At 32.0% G+C, this 19,074-nt stretch overlaps 1 protein-coding gene across 6 annotated transcripts; it reads left to right on the forward strand.

The window, feature by feature from the left end:
* Nucleotides 1–248: 248 nt before the first annotated feature.
* LOC109533849 (alpha-1,6-mannosyl-glycoprotein 2-beta-N-acetylglucosaminyltransferase) lies at nucleotides 249–17,425 on the forward strand. 6 transcript variants are annotated; one of them, XM_019899337.2, is made up of 8 exons: nucleotides 250–390; nucleotides 612–693; nucleotides 8,362–8,784; nucleotides 8,848–9,089; nucleotides 9,157–9,457; nucleotides 11,309–11,413; nucleotides 14,554–14,768; nucleotides 14,841–17,425. In XM_019899337.2, the coding sequence occupies exons 3-8, from the start codon at nucleotides 8,386–8,388 to the stop codon at nucleotides 15,049–15,051; spliced, it is 1,473 nt and encodes a 490-aa protein (XP_019754896.1). In that variant the 5' UTR covers nucleotides 250–390; nucleotides 612–693; nucleotides 8,362–8,385; the 3' UTR covers nucleotides 15,052–17,425. The 6 variants fall into 6 exon arrangements, with proteins under 6 accessions (XP_019754895.1, XP_019754898.1, XP_019754896.1 ...); XM_019899336.2 differs by having other exon boundaries at nucleotides 249–746; XM_019899339.2 differs by lacking the exon at nucleotides 612–693 and having other exon boundaries at nucleotides 249–390.
* Nucleotides 17,426–19,074: the final 1,649 nt, after the last annotated feature.

Raw genomic sequence — 19,074 nt, forward strand, 5'->3', positions numbered from 1 at the left:
TGAAGGTAATGACTCTAAACGACAGTTGAAAACTTATTTGTTTAATTAATATCTCCCTTAACCAACATACCAACGGATTTAAGCTTAGATATTATTGAAAAAAATGCATTTACCCACGGATATTTGCAGAATTTGCTTGATACATTTACGTACCGGATAACGTTTGTTTTTCAAACGACGTTTCAAATATAATCAATCAAAACTTAATAACCACCATACATTTAGGTTCCATATCTGAACGAGAATTTAATTCGATTAAGTAGCTCGGCAGTGTAAATAACGTAGGGAAGCTTATGCAGGAATATTTACAGAACTTCAGGAAATTTCTGTAAAGCACTTAGCAACACTGGCCGAAGAGCAGTCAGCAGTGTCAGGTGTAAGAAGTGTAAGGTGAGTTGAGTTCGATGGTTCTGAAATGTAATGAATGTAATCCGCATCGGAAATCGCATATCGGAGTAGTAGGGATTTCTTCATTGGTGTGCTGAAGAAGGTGCCCTCAGATTAACGCAACTCGAATAACAGAAATTAGTTGGTTATTTGCGTTGACAAAATTAACAATCAACATTTCCTTAGTGTGGCCGAACGAATTTTTGTTGGTGTTTATTTTTCAGTGATAAATGATGAATGTAAACAATGCCCTACGTTGCGATTAGGGGGTTGCATACAGAAATGGACATTGATCATCGGAAACATGTGAGTTTCTAATCCACTCTGCATGGGATTTGGTGTCAACAATTCGTTTTCCAGTATGAGCTTTTTTATTTAACATTTCACTAGCAGAACAGATTTAACAATAAATAAAAAATATACTGTACGATTAAGTTATCTAAGTGTTACAAGTTCAAACGCTTTCAATAAACAGGAAGGCGACAAATTATTGGATTAAACATCGCTATTAAATTTAGTTTCACTCCTCAACAAATAACTATTGAATGGCAGGGTGAACCCTTATTCACTTTCCGTCGGTGAAATGTTATTCACATTTTTTTTAATTAGTGATCTTAGCGATGTAGAATAACTACTTCATACAGGAAACATCATATATGTAGGAAACATCATATCATATATATAAACAAATTTCCAGTCATAGAATCCAATAATTTGACTAATTAGTACCTACTTAAACCAGTAGCCATTAATACTGAAGTAATAATCATTATGACAAAATAAGGAAAATTCGTCACCGCTTCGTGAAAAGTAACATTAGAAATGTGAAATTTTGGAAAAAGAATAAACTGGGGTTGAAACGGAAAATTTAAAAAGTTGCATGGACATTTTTATAACTTTACTTTCCTGAAGTTGTTGAAACTGTTTAGCAAGCAGCCAACTTTTTATTCCAGTTAGTTTCACATTACACAGTGACGAACAGCTAATGCGAATCCCAAAAATGTTCAAATAAAATATAATTTTTGTATCACTCCGTCTTGTTTTGCGTTAAAATGTGTTCAATGGAAAAAGATACTGTTTTCCCCCGAACAAGGCCTACCGCTAGGGTATCCGCTATCACCCCTTCTATATAATATATTCTGCCATTACGTGCAACCACGACCAACTCGACAAAATTAGTACAAAAACTGCCACAAAGATATACAAAGTAATATGTAGACCTTGACTATGGACATTCACTGAAAGCGAAAGCATCCAAAAAAAATTAAACAACAAAACAAATTGCACCTAGATCAATAACAAAAATAAGACATCCGCAAAACCAATTACACAATCCTTCAAACCAACTACTCTACGAACGAGCAAAAATAACTAGAATAACCGAAAGACTACTTCAATTACCAACAAAATAGAACAATAATCCCCACAAATGGACCATACTCAATCCTCTTTGTCTTACAAGGCAAGGCAGACAATCCCGCTGTCTCTTCCCTACAACAACGTTACTTGAACGATTACAAACAACACAACTGAACCGACCCGCCAGACAATAAAAATACTTAAAATAGAGTTTAGTTTAAGATAAGCCTAGAACAGGACAATTTTTTTTATATAGATTTATAAATAACTTAAACACGCAAAAATTATAGATTTTAATTGTTCACCTGATAATATATTCCACAGCAAATGAGATGATTATTCCACTCTGGATATAAATTTAGTTCCCTTCGGGTAAAACGAAATGTTGTCGTTGTTGTCTTTTTATCATTTAGATTTGCAGTTTTCAAGATGGTTTAAGTCTCCATCCGGAAATGTTTTCCTATCAATTTCAACTTGACTGTCAGAGAGCCAAATTCGGATTATGCTTGTTTCTAGACAATTAATTTGATATTTAAAACTTCAATAACCTATAACTTCCAGTTTTTCAAATAAGACCACTACTTGTTATTGTTAGTGAAATATAATCGGACACTGTGATGTATAATCGATCCTTCTGGCTTGGTTCTAATTGAATTTTCTTCGTGAAATAGGTGTAAACATTGCATAATTATCGAATTAATTGGTGCTGCAATTAGATGGTATTACTTACTAATTTCTAAACTACGTCAATTAATTACGGATGCCAATGAAACACGCACTGCTGGCCAGACAGGGCTTGATCGTCATGAGAAATTGAATGGTTTACGTTCTTAAATAACATCATTGATTGAGGCGTTTGAATTGTTATCATCCAAGAAAGCTTTCAGAAAATCGACTCATTAAAATAGAAAAAATGTCAAGTTTCAAATTAATTTAAATCTTTTTATAATAAATTAACAAATCATGTAATAAAGGGTGTAGTAACTCACGATACAATTTATTACACGATTTGTTATGATGGTGTATTATTCGCATAATTTTTTAAGTAAATGTTTTCATCCAGAATTTTTACTCATTAGCGAATGATATTAAAGTCGATTCTTTTATCGTCAAAGAAAGCACGCAAACTGTCCTGTCCATCCAATGTTGACTGAATTGAACTTTTTTAAGCAACATTTTTATGCGATTCTAATAAGTTGCGTATGAAAACTATACACCTCTCTCTTTTAAGTTTTGAAAAACTCAGAAACTAAAAATATTACTGAATGAGTGGCGACTTCTATTCCCACGACATTGAAGGTTTTGATGATTGGCAAATGATCAAAGATTCGTTAGCAAAAACAGTTCGTAATAATTTAATAGTTACGCCCAGATATCCAAAGGTTTTGTTGCTTAATGGTTGAATAACTTTATGTCTCGATGGAGGGTAAATATTATTTTTATTTAATATCCCTTTTGATAGAGTTTCGACTCAAGTCCATATTACTGTCGAGTTGTCAGGCCATGTCTTACTTTGCAATTATCCATTAATGATGCCCACGCGCTTACGAATTTGCTATGTAATAATACATGCAAACTAACAAAGAATATGCAATTCGCTGCAGAGCATTCCTTGCAAAGAGTTTCTCATAACTGACTTGATTGACCACATTGATCATTAAAAAAATGCTTGGCGAAGTAAACCGTAATAAAACTTTTTTCAATCCGTGATAATCAATTACCTTCGCAGTTAAATGAAAATGAATGAAACTTTATATAACGTAAAAATTGATATATAAATAAATGTTCAGGTCAGGTGCTATAAGCTCGCACACTTGAGCAAACTTTTTTCATTTATATTGCCTTTGTTCCTGCAACTGCCACTTCGTGCAATTGCCGAAAAGTTAATTAACTGATACTTTTAATGTTTTTATAAAATCGAAACAAATCTTTTGCGGGACTAAAGCTTATATATAAATAAAAATATTTGCGACTTATATAGGATGTAGGCCGAGGTATCAGAGATACATACCAAATCAAACGAACGAAAAGCGAAGAGAAATATCTCGCATACCTCGGCAAACACCCTGTATTGTAGATGCGGAACAAACATTGAAATAACTGAACACAATTATGTGAAACAAATACCGTTGAAATAATTATTTTACCCAACTTTCTAAAAAATAAGTATCATTCGTGATAATTGCTAAAACCTTGGCCATTAGGAATTATTAATATTTCGAAGAAATTATATATGTATCTACTTAATTACACAGGAATAGTATGGAAATTTAGGAATCAATAAAATTAATATAAGGTTGTGATAAGTATATCATACGCTTATTACGTTATGTTCTTTCCATTTATAATACATCTTCTATTTGCATAACGATTGTATCCAATGACGACATTTTTATTGTTGCTAAGTTTGTATAAGCTCTAATTCATTAGCATTGGGTGGAGATAGGAAGCCCCCATTAAAGCTTTTTCAACTTTGTGAACATAGTAGATAAAAATCTGATAAAGCTGAAAGCACGCTTAAATAATTTTCACAGTTATGCTCATATGTAGTATGCATTTTATATTTTCCGGTATCGCTATTGAAAAAAATGCAATAAAAAATAGAGCTCGCTGTAAGTGTTCTTGACTTCAGAATCTGCAGATCGTTGTTCCTTTATAATCTTTTCTTAAGAGTATGTTCTAAGATGGTAAGTAGTAAGTCGACTACATTGTCTTTTCAAAGGAGTTACTGTAGCATGTGCTACGTAACATTTTTTGCGATGAAGTACTTTTCTCTTATTGCTGGCGCTTTGTTCGTCGTTAGTAAAAAGACCCTAACAAGACGTTGCAAATACCTAATTTTAGATACATTTTTGCAGAGTGTTTTTGAGGATATATAATCAATCAATTATAAAGATATAAATTAAAAAGAACAAACAGATTAAATAGAGAAAATCTCTATTTAATCTGTTTGTCTCTTTATTTAATTTAATTAAATACTTCTATAAAAATAACCCAAGCAATTCATTAACTTGAGATTCTTCTCAGGAAATGAAAGGAAAATAAATCAGGTCAAATCTAAAAATTTAACAGAAAATTAACCCTTTTATTTATTTCAGTAACGACATACTAACATATAGCTGAGACAAAATATGTTGATAAAATGTCAAAAGTGCATCAGCCGAATGCAAACAACCTCATAAGCAAAATCCGGTCTTATTTACTTCTCACATCAAAAGCCATGCAAGATATAACTGGGAAAATCCACATTTATTCTATGAATATGGAAGCGCTTTTTTTTCTAAATGGTATTATGTTGGTTTTCAATGTATCAATTTCAAGTTAATTGTAAGCAATTGCTATGTTAATCTGTAAATGCATGTTTTATAAATGCAACTCAATAGTCCTGGACATAGAGTTTCTGAAATTCAAAATTTTAGAGTAATTGCCTTGAAATCGACAACTAAATTCTCGCTTTGTACGAACTATTCCAAAACCGTAAATTATCGTTCATTTTACAACAATACCGACGCTGATAATATTTCTTGAATAAGTTATAAAACCAGATAATGTTAGTATATTGCACATGCGTTTACAAAATTTAAATATGCAGCACTCAAGAGACAGAAACCGTCGAACAATTAGAGTACAAAATTACTTATTTTGCAATTTACTTAATTGTATTGTTCACTTGTTACATGCTGATCTGTTTCACGCGTAAAGTTACGCATAAGAACTGTAAAACAATGTTTCCGTAGTTAAATTACTAATTTGAATTTTGCAATAGAAAATAACTGAATTTTATTAACTTATAATTGCGTTTGAAAAGGTCAACATATTTGAATCATGCAAAATGTATACGATGTTAATGGAACTGATTGATGCAATTTAAACTTATTAACACTAGAAATTCCAAGTGTTGCTGTAGTTTCTGATTAGATATAAATAGGATTGAAGGAAATAGGTTTTCCTGTTTTGAATGGAAGCCCATTTAAGCTGCTGAGAAAATTGGATTAGCTATTTGGACTTGACGAGATTTGTATTAGCTATTTTGAACATTGATACCATACAATTTCGTTACTTGTTCAAACAGATTAAGATAATGATGGTCTGCTACAAGAATCATAGCAGTTACTTAGCTCTAGAAATCGAAAATTCCTACCGAATAATATGGAAAGTCTTGTTTAAGGCGGCTTAAATTACAACTTTTCATTACTATGTGACATCTACGTGTTTCGCAATGTTCTTAACCGATCGGTAAAAGTATAGGTGTTATCGTTTACGAGAATAGCATTCGCTTTTAGAGCGACGGCCAAATTTATATAATACTAAAATATGCGTTATCGAAATTTTGAATGTATAAATAAGTATAAATAACACAAAATACATACAAAAAACAATACAAAATAATTAACAGGAGAGGCAAAAAACCGTTTCAACCAATTAGTCGCATCATTTTCAAGGAGAGCATATAATTATTGCGGTTTACAATAAAATCAATTTTTGCAGCACAGTTGTGGCAATTTTATTCTATTGATTAGAGTGCATAACACACTGTATCGGAAATACAGATACAGGTACTTCCCGGGAAAAAAAAATGTACAACCTTTTCCTAACAAGATATAAGACTATCAACGCTGAAGATCGATCTTTATTAAATAACTTTTAAAGTATTTGGTAATTCGATAATATTTTAATATGATAAATAAAGACCCGTTAAAAGCACATCTGTGCAACTCTTTGCTGTTGAAGTTCGCCAGGAGCCGACCAGCTTGTACATATTAATGCTGATATTTTTAACGCCCTGAAAGATACAGACACCAAAAAGCTACTTCTAAATAGCTTGAACCTTAAGCTAAGAAAATATACTTTTGTTTCAAATTGGGAAACTGAACCGTTTTCGGTTTAAACCATGTTTTTTCATAAAACTATAAATTATTAATTTCTATTTCAAAAAAGTTTAATTTATTTAAAAAATTATTTCCATTATAGACGTGTTCTGGAAAACGGTTCATTTTATCGATGACAAACAGAACCTTTTTTTCGAATATTTCGACGTTATCATACAGGGTGCTAAAAATTTGAAAATTAATATGTGCCAGCTAGCCGGTCCCTGGCGGATTTAACAATAAAATTATATTCAGGGACACCATTTGAAAGGGCCTTAACTAGAATATATATCATTAAAAAATTTGCAAATTTGACCAAGTACTTCAATAGTTATTTGTTGGATCTGTAGATATTTTTATATAAACTTGTCATGTTATTTAAACACCATGTATAGTATTTTAAACGTACCAAATTTCCTGGAAAATATAACCACTTGTCGGTGCAAAATGTCCTTAAAATATTAAAAAAATAAATAATGGAGTCTTAAAATCGAAGGTCCTGCTTCCTAAAGCTGGCTATCCAATATAAGCGTTATGTGGTGCTCTATTATTGATTTAAAATATTTATTTAGAAATGGAAATAAAATTATTGACATGGTTTGCTGCTTTAAATTAACAACTTTGTTGAACATTGATGGAACGCACATTTGTCGATTAACAGATTTAATTTTGTTCGAATTTTCATATTATTAGAATCCGGTTGAATGAAGCAATAATAATAATCAAAAAGCTGATTATTGTAATCTTCAATGTTATTTACTAACAAATGCATTAATTTTCAAATTACAGTATGTTTGCCGTTAATATTTTATTAAATTGGATTCCAAAATCGTGCATGTAAACCTAAATATTTAAATCACCTTTCAATCGTCCAGAAGAGTAATGCTCTTCTTGCTTTTTCTATAAAAGAATATTCATAATTTCAGTAATTTTTTTATGTAATATTATATAATATCATACTTCAAAAATTCGAAATATGCCAGCTTTTACCCACGTAATGCTCGAATATTACATCATGTAGTCGAATTTTTAGGAAATCTTTAAATAGACGAAAGTACGCCATATGGAACATCAAAGGCGAATGACTAAATATCGACTAACTGATTATGTTATTAGAGATCTGATAATAAAGTCTGACAAAGACTTACCTCCTGAAGGAACATTCCGATAAATGTATTTTTTAATTTATATGTTACTCGTGAGTTTTTCGAGCTTCTAAAATGTCGTTGAAAAGAATTTATTCCTGATGTTTCCAAAGCAGGAGTTGCTTGTATATTCAGAGGTCGTTTGCTCGGCGCAGCAAACTTATCTGAAGATGCTAGTCAGTCGTGCTAGCGAAACGTCATAAAATAATTGTTTTCTGCCACAGCTTAAAAGCCCAAAAGACTCATATTCTTGTGGTCTTGCAATTTTTTATTAAAGCTTATTTTATTTAGGAAGAATGCAGCAGGTGGAAATGTGTCTCTATCTGATACTATCATTGATTACTTTGATCGTTTGTTGCACACCATATTAGTTATTTACAAAAAAATAATTTACCATGTATAATGAATAAAAATAATAAAAAATAATTATCCATTGTTTCAAATATTTCTCCGATAGTCTGCCTGAGTAAAATTGCTTTAATAATTAACTAAGAGTATGCCGCTTATATTTATTGTTACATTCCGAAAGGAAATTTCGACTTTCAGCCTTGTATGTAGCAAATATATTAATTAGTAACAGTATGTGTTTTTTGTATCTTTAGGTACTCTAAGAAGGGACATGCCCTATGATGAGCACTGGACGGAGCCAGGTATGGCGCCGTCGAAGTGGGTCGACTTTGTGGTTACGTGGTGGCATAATAATATTCATAATTATATTTATATGGGTGCAAATAAGTTTTATCGACTTTGGGGCATCTGTCCCACCCTATCCCGACTACAACGACTCCCAAGCAGCCATACTTAGTATGGTACCTGTAGTGTTGCACAAGTTTCTAGCACCTAAGCCTAAAAACGGTACAAACCTAGGTCTAAACGGCAGTTACAATAATTTAGGATATTTTAAGGCTACTTTTAATATATCGGATATCAAACGAAGCATAGCACAATACAATCTTCAGCAAACTGTTTACAACGAAGACCTCTTTGGGCCACTTCAAAACGACTCCATTGTTATTGTTATACAGGTGAGAGCATTTTTCAACTTTTACTATTCAATTGGTGTCCTAATTTTTTACTTTCACTTTCAGATTCATGACCGAATAACGTATCTTCGTCATCTCATAGTTAGTCTAGCTCAAGCGCGTGATATATCACAAGCACTTATTGTATTTTCTCATGATTACTATGACGAAGAAATTAACACTTTGGTTCAGAGCGTTGACTTTTGTAAAGTGATCCAGATATTTTATCCATTTTCTATTCAAACGCATCCTAACGAATTTCCAGGTGAAGACCCGGGAGATTGTCCAAGAGATATTAAAAAGGACAAGTAAGTCAATTCTGTTGTTTTCTAAAAATAAACTTAGAAAATTATGTTTTTATTTATCTTGTTTTAGAGCGTTACAGTTAAAATGTAATAATGCTTTATATTCCGATCTTTACGGTCATTATCGGGAAGCAAAATTCACACAGACCAAACATCACTGGTGGTGGAAAGTGAATAGGGTTTTTAATCAACTAGACGTAACCAGAAATCATTCAGGCCTTGTACTTTTTCTGGAGGAAGATCACTACGTAGCCGAGGACTTTATTCATATTTTGAGACTCATGTCCAAGACTTGTAGTGACAAAATTTGCAATATTTTATCATTGGGAACATATTTGAAGACTTACAACTACTACGGCGATTCGAAAAAGGTAACACTTTGTTTATGTTTAGAATTAATTTTCTTGCGCCTCTAGAACCTTTATATTCCAATAACCTACATCCTGTCTATTCTTAAGAAACGGCGTAATGAAATTATGGACAGGATGTGTTATTTTTACACAATTTCTTTTATCGTTCTTCATGCTTTATAATTTATAGTTATTACATTTATGATATATTTCTCACAACATAATTATCTATTTCATTTGTATATACAGGGTGTTTTTTTTTTATCTTGAAACACTTAAATATTTCGGAATCAAGCGATCCGCGGAAGAAATGTTTCAAATAGGGGAAGGGGGAAGTTTATTCGTATCAGAAGAACAACCCCTACTTCGGCCTTGTGGCTAGGCAGGGGCCAACTTGAGAATTTCGTATGGTAACTACAACATTTTACTGGAGATTCGAGTAGTACGTCAAAAAGTAAGAATCATTTATTTAAACCATTTTCTTCGATTTTGACAGGTGGCGCACTATGGGCCCAAATAAGAAAATTTGTGTCAAAAGAAAATAGGTCTATTTCTAAGACCTATTTTCGAATTACGAAACACAGAACAAGAACGAAGTAGGCGCTTTTTTGTGACACAAATAAACTTCCCCCTCCCAGATATTAACTTCCTTATTGGAAAGAGTTTTTTGCAGGATCACTAATTTCCGAAATATTTCATCGTTTCAAGATAAAAAAAAAACACCCGCCACCTGTCAAAATCGAAGAAAATGTGTTAGAAAAATTATTCTCACTTTTTGACGTACTACTCGAATTTCCAGTGGTTTGAAATTCTCAAGTTAGCCCATGCCTAGCTTACAAGGTCGAAGTAGGGGTTGTTTTTCTGAGACGGATAAACTTCCCCCTCCCAGATATTAACTTCTTATTTGAAACATTTTTTTCCTCGGATTGATCGTTTCCGAAATATTTTAGTGTTTCAAGATTTTAAAAAACCACCCTGTATACAAAACACAGAGTGACTGGACAATTGACTGCAAAAAAATTAACGGCGTATTTTACACCTAAAAACGGAGCATAAACGATGTTATTGTTAATATGTTTTAAAATTCGTTTCGTTTAAGGAAAAACTCTTTTTAACTTCAATAAGTTGTTACTCTTTCCCCACACGAACTGCATATTGACGACTATTTCACTATATAAATTAAATGTAAATTAAGTTAATTTTTGTTGATTATCGATTGCCGACTCATAGAATTAGCAACAAAAATTTCGCAAAAAAAAACGATTTATTTACGACTTGGTGAATATACGTCGTTAAAAATTTGTAAGTTCATTGTGACAAACCCGCTCATCAATTTACTTTTTTGGCACCTTTTAGTACAATTCACGTCACATACAAATTTGTTTTCTTGCAAAAACCGGAATGATTAGTTAAATATGTAGTTGTGACTACATGTATTCCAGCTTCAAACTTCTCGATAAATAAATGCAGTCACAGTGATATTTCAAAACCAGTTTTTAAACATTTTTTGATATTAGAATGCAAGTGTATATCAAAATATTGTCTGACATTAATCTACCCTAGATTAACTTATGAAGAAAAAATTGTGCTTAATATAATTCTCTATGTTCTGATTAAGTTATTCAGTCTGAGTTTTTAAAATTAATTTAATAATTTCAATTATCCGTAAACAGTAATCGGTGTTCTGGGGGCCACCAATATGCAACAAAGCACAGCTTCTCATCAGACAAATACAATTGCTCGCATTCTTTTACATGGAGTATTAAAAATTGAATTTGAAATCCACTCATGCTATGCATACGATTTAAATTGTTCGATAATCACATACTTTCTATGTGAAAATTTAAATTGGCAAAATAAATACATTTACAGAAAGAGGCATTACGCGCGAAACAGCAGTCAAATAAAAAAATAGTCGAAGTTCAGCCGTCATGGACATTTCAGGTGTTACCTTCATTGTATCAGCACCCGCAAAAGGTAGCTTCTGCTTGCTCATCATGCTTAATGTACTCGTGGTGTTAAAACACATTTAACAATTCTCTTTAGGAAATACGCCGTATGAATTGATTGTTTATCTATCTGACTTCCTCGATATGACATGATTGAATTATTAATTATCAATAATTCTTACAGATGAACCTTGTAGCGCAAACTATGGCACAAAAACGAGATTTGTTCAGGGGATCTGAGTCAATTATGTGCAATATTTTCACAGAAAAAAACATTTCAAATATGATTGAGATAAAATGAGTCTAATGCGTCTAATAAGAGAATTTTTGAATGAGTTAAGAGTTTTTGTGGCAAGCCATTTGATGAACATAATCTGCATGTTTCTGTCAAAGCCTCGCAGATAATGAAGGCACACAGAAAGTTACGTGGTTGCAACAATTCTAAAACGATGTTAACCACAAAAATTTGCAAGTCTTTGAATTATACTTATCGTAAGTTTTCAATTTGAAAATATAGTTAGTTAATTGAAGTTGAAAGATTTGAATAATCGATTTGAACGTTTTAGCATAATTCAAGGACCAGAAAATTTGTTTGTACGTATAAAAACAAAAGAACTGTAGAATTTGTAGCGCTGACTTAACAAGAAGCGGAAAACGTATTCTAGCGTGCTATTTCAATATTAAAATAGTTTGAGTAAGACTTTAAATTCCGTATTTATGTCAGGTGTTTAAGATTCCAGCAAAAATAATCCATGCATGAAATCGACCTTGCTCCACTGTTATTTTAATCGATTTTGTGGTTGTGATGAAAACCTTATAATAAACAATAAGGCGTTGTTGATATCCAGTGTGACAATTGTGTTAATTCATTTGATTCGAGTAGCATTAATTACTATTTACATGACTATTTCAAAATTTGCTCGATGCACGTTTACCTTTGTCATAATGAATTTTACTCAGAAACAGTAAATTAATTTTATCATCGCGTGATGTTTGCGTTTGTCCCTTAATAACATTAATTTCCTATATTGAAACAAAATGACTGTTCATAATTGTTGGCTTCGTTTGTGTCTTTCTGACTAACGTAAAACGCAATATTCAAGTGTACGCAACTCACAAGATTTTCGATAACTTTCAGATCGAAATAAAATAGTTGCAATTTATCAATTTATAATAGTTTAATGAACAGTACGCTGATGATGTGTGAATATTGAGTTGAATAGAGCCAGGGGCTGTAAAAGCAATTAAATAGAGTTGCAGGCACCAACGTTCGCGCAAACTTTTTTGCTAATGCATTTCGAATGCTTTGTGAAAATCGAATTATTGATCGTAGTAGTAAAAGCCCAGTTGAAAATGTTCGCTCTTGCTCAAGAAATTGCCCTTATTTATGCAGGGGTGGATGAACGAGTGATTAATCTAGACAATTTTGCCGTCGATATTCCTATAGCCACTGCATACACAAGCAAGAACTAGCCAAGCATCAAATTTACTTACATTTTCAGAATTTTATTTATTTTTATTAGACAGAGCTTGTTTATGATGGATTAGTAAAATTTTAAGCATCGACATCGTATGTGCGTCATAAAATGTTAAATATTGAGATCATTTAACCGGCACGTTTTAAAATCCATGAATTTGATTTCGCAACGCCAGCAAAACCAGTAGATTTTAAAAAAAATGCAACATGAATATTGCATAAGGCACCATAACAAGTGAGAAAGTTGCTTTATAAATCTGGTTGAAGTTCAAGGATTTCAATTTCAGGACGAACGAAGTGGTTTCATTAGTGAAACATTAAGGCCAGATGAATCGATGTTTTTTAGGAATGGAATTAATAACCACTTCCTATTTCAATTAACTATAAATGCATAATATATTAAGTAAAAAGTATTTTGAAGTTCTCCTAATTGAATTACAAAGTACGATTAATTTTTAGAATCTTATGATTCTGAAAAAGAACACAACATAAAATATGGGTCAGTGGTTCGATATCATACCGGAAATAAAGTCCTTAAATAGCCTATTTATTAATAAAAACTATTCTATGTATGAATAAACCACCTGTCAGGTCTACTTGATATGTAAAGTTTTCCGAGCTAAATATTTTGTTTAGCTTTTATTTCGCTGCAGCCGCTAGATGCAATTTCCGCGCAAAAGCTCATTCGTTTCTTGTTCTATTTCCAACAGTTGATAACTATAGTTATTCAAAATGTCTGTAAATTTGTTGGCTTTAAGCGGCTTAAGTACCAAAATAAATAATTCAGTGTCCGATTCCCATTTATTTGATTAATAAAGGTACTTATTTGATTTATTGAATCAGCGCTCTGTGATAATTTATGTCGTTAGATCACGTCTAGCGGGAGCTCTTATCTCCAAGAATCGGAGTTAATTTCTACATTAGTGGGTGCTCATGTACTTTATGTCTGGCGGATTTTCGCGTTCTTTTCAATTTTCCCTTAAAGCACACTTAAAATAAAGAACATTCAGCGAAAAAGAATGCGGATAGTCCATAGAATCATGCTAGAAAACATTTACAAACTTTTATAAGTTTTCTATCATGATTCTATGGACCATCCGCATTTTTCGCTGAATGTGGTTTATTTTAAGTGTACTTTAAGGGAAAATTGAAAAGAACGCGAAAATCCGCAAGACATAAAGTACATGAGCACCTAACTCTGTTATTATATTTCTAAACGCGAAATATTCTAATTTAATAGTTATCGGATTTTTGGCTTATTAATTATTGCTTAATTGTTACTAATTATTAATTGTGTAATAATGCAGTCGAAAATGGAAGTTTGCTGTTTCTATCACTTCTTTGCGGCTTATCTGGGTATTAGGTATCTCACCATGTTTGATTTTCTTAACATAATTTTTATTTCCAGTGATTAATGTTTGTTGATTGATTGGTTGTGTACTGTTTTGGTTAGTGAGTGGCGTTCTAATCGAGTTACTTTTTACTAAACTTGCAACTTTAGTCAGCACAAATTGCTATCTATTCAAGGTAGAACGTGTACCTAATGTGAAAATTTGGTTATAGAAAAGCAATAACTGTTGTTGTTGGTATACATTTTTAATCACTCACTGTAAAGTGGGTCGGCAAAAGGCAACGTTAGGATTTCACAGCTAAGAAATTTGGGAATAATTGAAATATTCCTAAATTAACAGGTGGAAATTACCCCGTGGATAAGCAGCAAGCACAATATGGGCATGGCATTTAACCGCACAACATGGAACGAAGTAGTTAAATGTGCAGCTTTTTTTTGTAAATACGACGATTACAACTGGGATTGGTCATTGCAGCACATATCACAGAATTGCTTAAAACAGAAGCTTCAGGCTATGGTTGCTAAGGGCCCTCGGGTTTTTCATATTGGAGAATGGTAATGATCATTCCCCTTCTTAAACAGATGCTATTGATGTAAACTAATTATAAAACGTTGATATTATTGCAGCGGGGTCCATCACAAGAAAGATAATTGTGGTTCCACAGCGGTGATATCAAAAGTTCAGCAGGTGCTGAGATCGGCTAAGAGATATCTATTTCCGGAATATTTAATTTCGTCGTATGCCGCAATTCTAAAGAAAAATAAGCTTAGGAAAGGCAATGGAGGATGGGGTGATCATAGAGATCATAAACTGTGCATGAGTATGACTATCACATAATCAAAACTGCTCAGCTCTAGTTAAGGTTGTAATTTTCACGAGATATTTTTTTAAATATACAGACCAAACCGTACATCTAGGTTGAGAGATACATAAAAAAAGTAATCGTCCCTTCTATAAAAACCTTCATCAGACTCAAAAATTAACGTTTTAAGACACTCCAATAAAAATTAAACCAAAATAAAGCTGCTTCATCGTTGCACGGGACCCTACTGTTGCCATCGACAATATAATTTCTTTAGTATTGTAATTTTATGATTATACCTAGATTGTACGCTTACACATTGGTATTTACTTGTCTACCCACTTAGTTGCATGGTTTTCTCTGTCTGCAAGCACATGGACAAATAATGATGTATTTCAAAACCAAATACTTAGTCTATAACATAAGGCAACGCCATATTTTGTACAATCGTTATAAACATAGTTCATAATGGACTTTTACAAGTGCAGCCCAGCATTTCAGTTACAGATTTTCTAGCTTTCAAATTCGTTTCATATTTATAAAAGTTGCAATTCTGCAATTACGGGGTTTTATGATTTGTTCAGAATACTGTTAGCTTTTTGTCCATTAATGACTATTTACTTGCTACTAAAAGTTGCTTTTAACATCACTACTCCCGTGATATTTTTAGTCCTATTAGATAACATAATGTGGCACTTCAATATTTGTGGTAAGTTTGAAGGAGCTAAATGAAGCTGTCGGTGAAAATTTACTTGATCTAGACTAAACAGAGCTCCTCCCAAAATATTTGTTGCCTAATTCCAACGAACGCCTATTGAATGCTATTTATAACCGTTACTACATTTCGAAAAAAATCAGTGTTAAATGTACAAGGGTTTTTCAACTTCACAGAAATAACTGAATGCTATTTGATGTCAATATATTTTTTAAAATCTATTTCAGCTATCAGCTTAAAATAATTTTTGTTTTAAAGTTGTTATTCTTAAATAAAGATTATTCTTGTTGATGGGTCAGTTTACTAAAAATATACTTTATGAATTTGCATATTGAAGATTGAAGCATTCTCGTACATCCACACAATAAAATGATAAATATTAGATACTTGGCCTATGCAATTGGTTTAGTAAATGCTATTTTACAGCGTCATATTTATACACAATTGCTTTACACCCGTCTTTAAAAATGCTTTTACAATGTTTTACGATCTAGTCAACGTTGTTAACAGAAAACGTATATTACGGAATTTCTTAGAGTACTATAAGGTATCGACTCGTGATGGGAACTATCGAATAGTTGTAATGTAAAATTTAATTCATTTTAATTATTCGATAGCAGTGTTATCAGCAGCATGTCATTTGGCATCGTGATATTAAACAGGTTAGGGGCAAACAGTACCTACACAATGCATCTCGAATCTAAAAGATGCATTTTAAGTCGCTGCATTACTTTTTTATGAATAAAGTACAGTACTCAATTAGTTCATACTAACTGAAAACCTGCATTTTCAAAAGAATATAAATTTGTAATTTGTATCTGTACTACACTGCACTAGATAGCGCGCACTATTCAATGAATGATTTTATTCGATAGTTGCATCCATTAATTTAGTAATCATTCGATAGTGCCCATCGTATCGACGCACATTAAGCGACGATCAGCTTAACATGGAATTTTTCTAGTCTTAGTGTAAAAAACATTTGCTATTTTTAGGGATCTTCATTTAATTGTGATATAGTTTTTTTAGGTTTATTCGTTATTATTTTTTATTATGTTTACAGAATTATATATTTTGTATACTGGTTTTATATACTTTCGTTATATTATCCTTTATTCAGTAATGTCTTTCAGGCACAGCTAGTTATTTTGAAAGAGCAGTTATGATTTATTTGTTGATTTCTGAGGTTTGTTCTAGATGTAAACTTAGTGATTAAGTTATCAATCCCTATTCCTTTGTTAAATTGTTTATTGTTATTACTTGATGAACCCAAACTGGTGACACCAACAAGAATGTGCACGGTTATATCGGACGTACCTACAAGTTGTAGTTGATTTATTATTTCTGTACATGTGAAATAATAATTCATTAAAAAGCTCGAAAAGTGATAATTCTGTCTCATTTTATTAGATTATGGCGAAATTACTAGATACGTATTTTTTTAAGGTAGATCATAGACTACTTTGCAATAGGTTATTTTCACATTGGAATTAACGGGCTTGATTAGATTTAATTACTTCTTAATGAGGCCATATTAATATGTATTGAAGTACATTTTATTGTAATTTTTAAGATGTACTGCTTTCCCACCATGTAAACGTAAAACAAAGTGATAGTAAATTCGTAATCAGATTAAATTATGCATTGATTTTTTACTTGTATTTATACATGTATAATATATTGATATAAGAAAATGTCCATTTTTTGTGCTCCTTTCTAACTGGCTTACAATACAGGTTTACTTACCACATATTCGCCACAATAGTTAATTATTTGATAATACACTGTATGCTTAGAGATGAAAGTAAATCCTCAAATTATATTAAATTGCTTTTTTTAATGTTTTGCTTAAATTGAATGGCTGAGGTATTTAAACTCGAATTAAGAAACTTGATACCTTAGAGCTCGCGATCCAATCGAACTCACTCTCTAAAATCTATAATCCCTTTTTAGCCATAGTCGAAAAGGATTCTCTATTTTGCTTACTTCAGTTTTTAATTTCCGCTCTTTCATGCAGCTATTCACCATTAAATCGAGTTAAATCGGTTATTCCGCTCTGCAGGAAGTGCTCCGACTGGTTTTCATTATTGAATTTTGTACAAGGCATTGAGCAGGCTGGTTAAAGCTCTATTTCTGAAGAACGGAAGTATGAATATTATGAATTCCATGTATAGGAGTTTCAGTAAGGAGAAGTTTGTTACACATATGGACTGTGAAATCTTCAGTCCGTTTATATACGGACTAGTCATTTTATATACTGCCAGTTTTACTCATACGGTCTGTAACATATATATACTATTTGATAATTTCGTTCAAATTCTGTTTGATATTACGTTAGAAACTGGTGGGTTTTTGGAGCTGTTGTATCATCGGGGAATACAATTTTGTTCTGGCGTTTTGCAAGCAAGAGTGGCTTGCATTTTCTGAAGTGTTTCGTTCAAAAACTGACACTGACAAAGGCATATAAAGAAAATAAAAATGACCTATTTTCGGAGGTTTTTTGTACCAAATCAGTGATAAAATATAACTTGTCTATGTAACGTTAGGAACTTTACATAATTTCAAAAAATTGAAAAATTTAAACAAAAGGTATAAATTGATTCAAGTATCTTCTTCTACACATAAAGACGTGGACAAATGTACACGTTCTTAAGCAATATGTAGATTTTGCAAACAATAGATTGTTAGGGATATTGACAGGGATAAAACTATCTAAGCTTTACATTATTCACTTTTTATTTTTCTACATTTATGCATGGGCTATAAATGCAAGATTCTTATTTATAATTGTTCTTCACATTCTATAATTTATTTTAGAAAAATAACGACATGTACAAATGCATACGCTATGTTTTACATAAAAACGAAATATTTCTTGAATGCAACAAACATTTTTATAAAATAGATTAATTTTCGTAATTCAGGAGATAAGTGTCATTAAGTAAATATTGTTTTTGTATTGCTCAAGAGATGCCGGTATCTGTATCAAAATCGGAATAAATTCGATTCTTCATTTTGGTGGATTCGCCGTTCCGCCAGAAAACTGAATTATCGGAGCAGTTTTTCGCTTTTTAATTATGTATGTATTTTACTAAGGACGTTTTACAGGATGTTTAGGTATTTTTTTCCCGATTACAGTAGCATGTATGCACTTGAAACATAAATAAGGTCTGGCGGATGCAGGGAGGTGGCGCAGGGGGCACGTGCCCCCCGTGAACATGTACTTTTCATTATTTAATATATACAATTTAATATGGTTTATTTTGTTGTTGTTTTTTTTAAATACTATGTTGTTTCTGTTGTTTTAAGTGCAATAAAAAAACCTGCAGAATATAGGATGTGG

The sequence above is a fragment of the Dendroctonus ponderosae genome, unplaced genomic scaffold (assembly GCF_020466585.1).
Source record: "Dendroctonus ponderosae isolate FM_Combo_2020 unplaced genomic scaffold, Dpon_F_20191213v2 Dpon_F_20191213_1, whole genome shotgun sequence".
Lineage (NCBI taxonomy): Eukaryota > Metazoa > Arthropoda > Insecta > Coleoptera > Curculionidae > Dendroctonus > Dendroctonus ponderosae.

Bases quoted from the DNA above. Each gene is read 5' to 3' on its own strand.
- LOC109533849 (XM_019899336.2), top strand. From the start codon at position 8,386: ATGATGAGCACTGGACGGAGCCAGGTATGGCGCCGTCGAAGTGGGTCG. The intron at 9,458-11,308 runs GTAACACTTTGT...ATACATTTACAG, and splicing joins ACTACGGCGATTCGAAAAAG to AAAGAGGCATTACGCGCGAA. The intron at 11,414-14,553 runs GTAGCTTCTGCT...CTAAATTAACAG, and splicing joins TGTATCAGCACCCGCAAAAG to GTGGAAATTACCCCGTGGAT.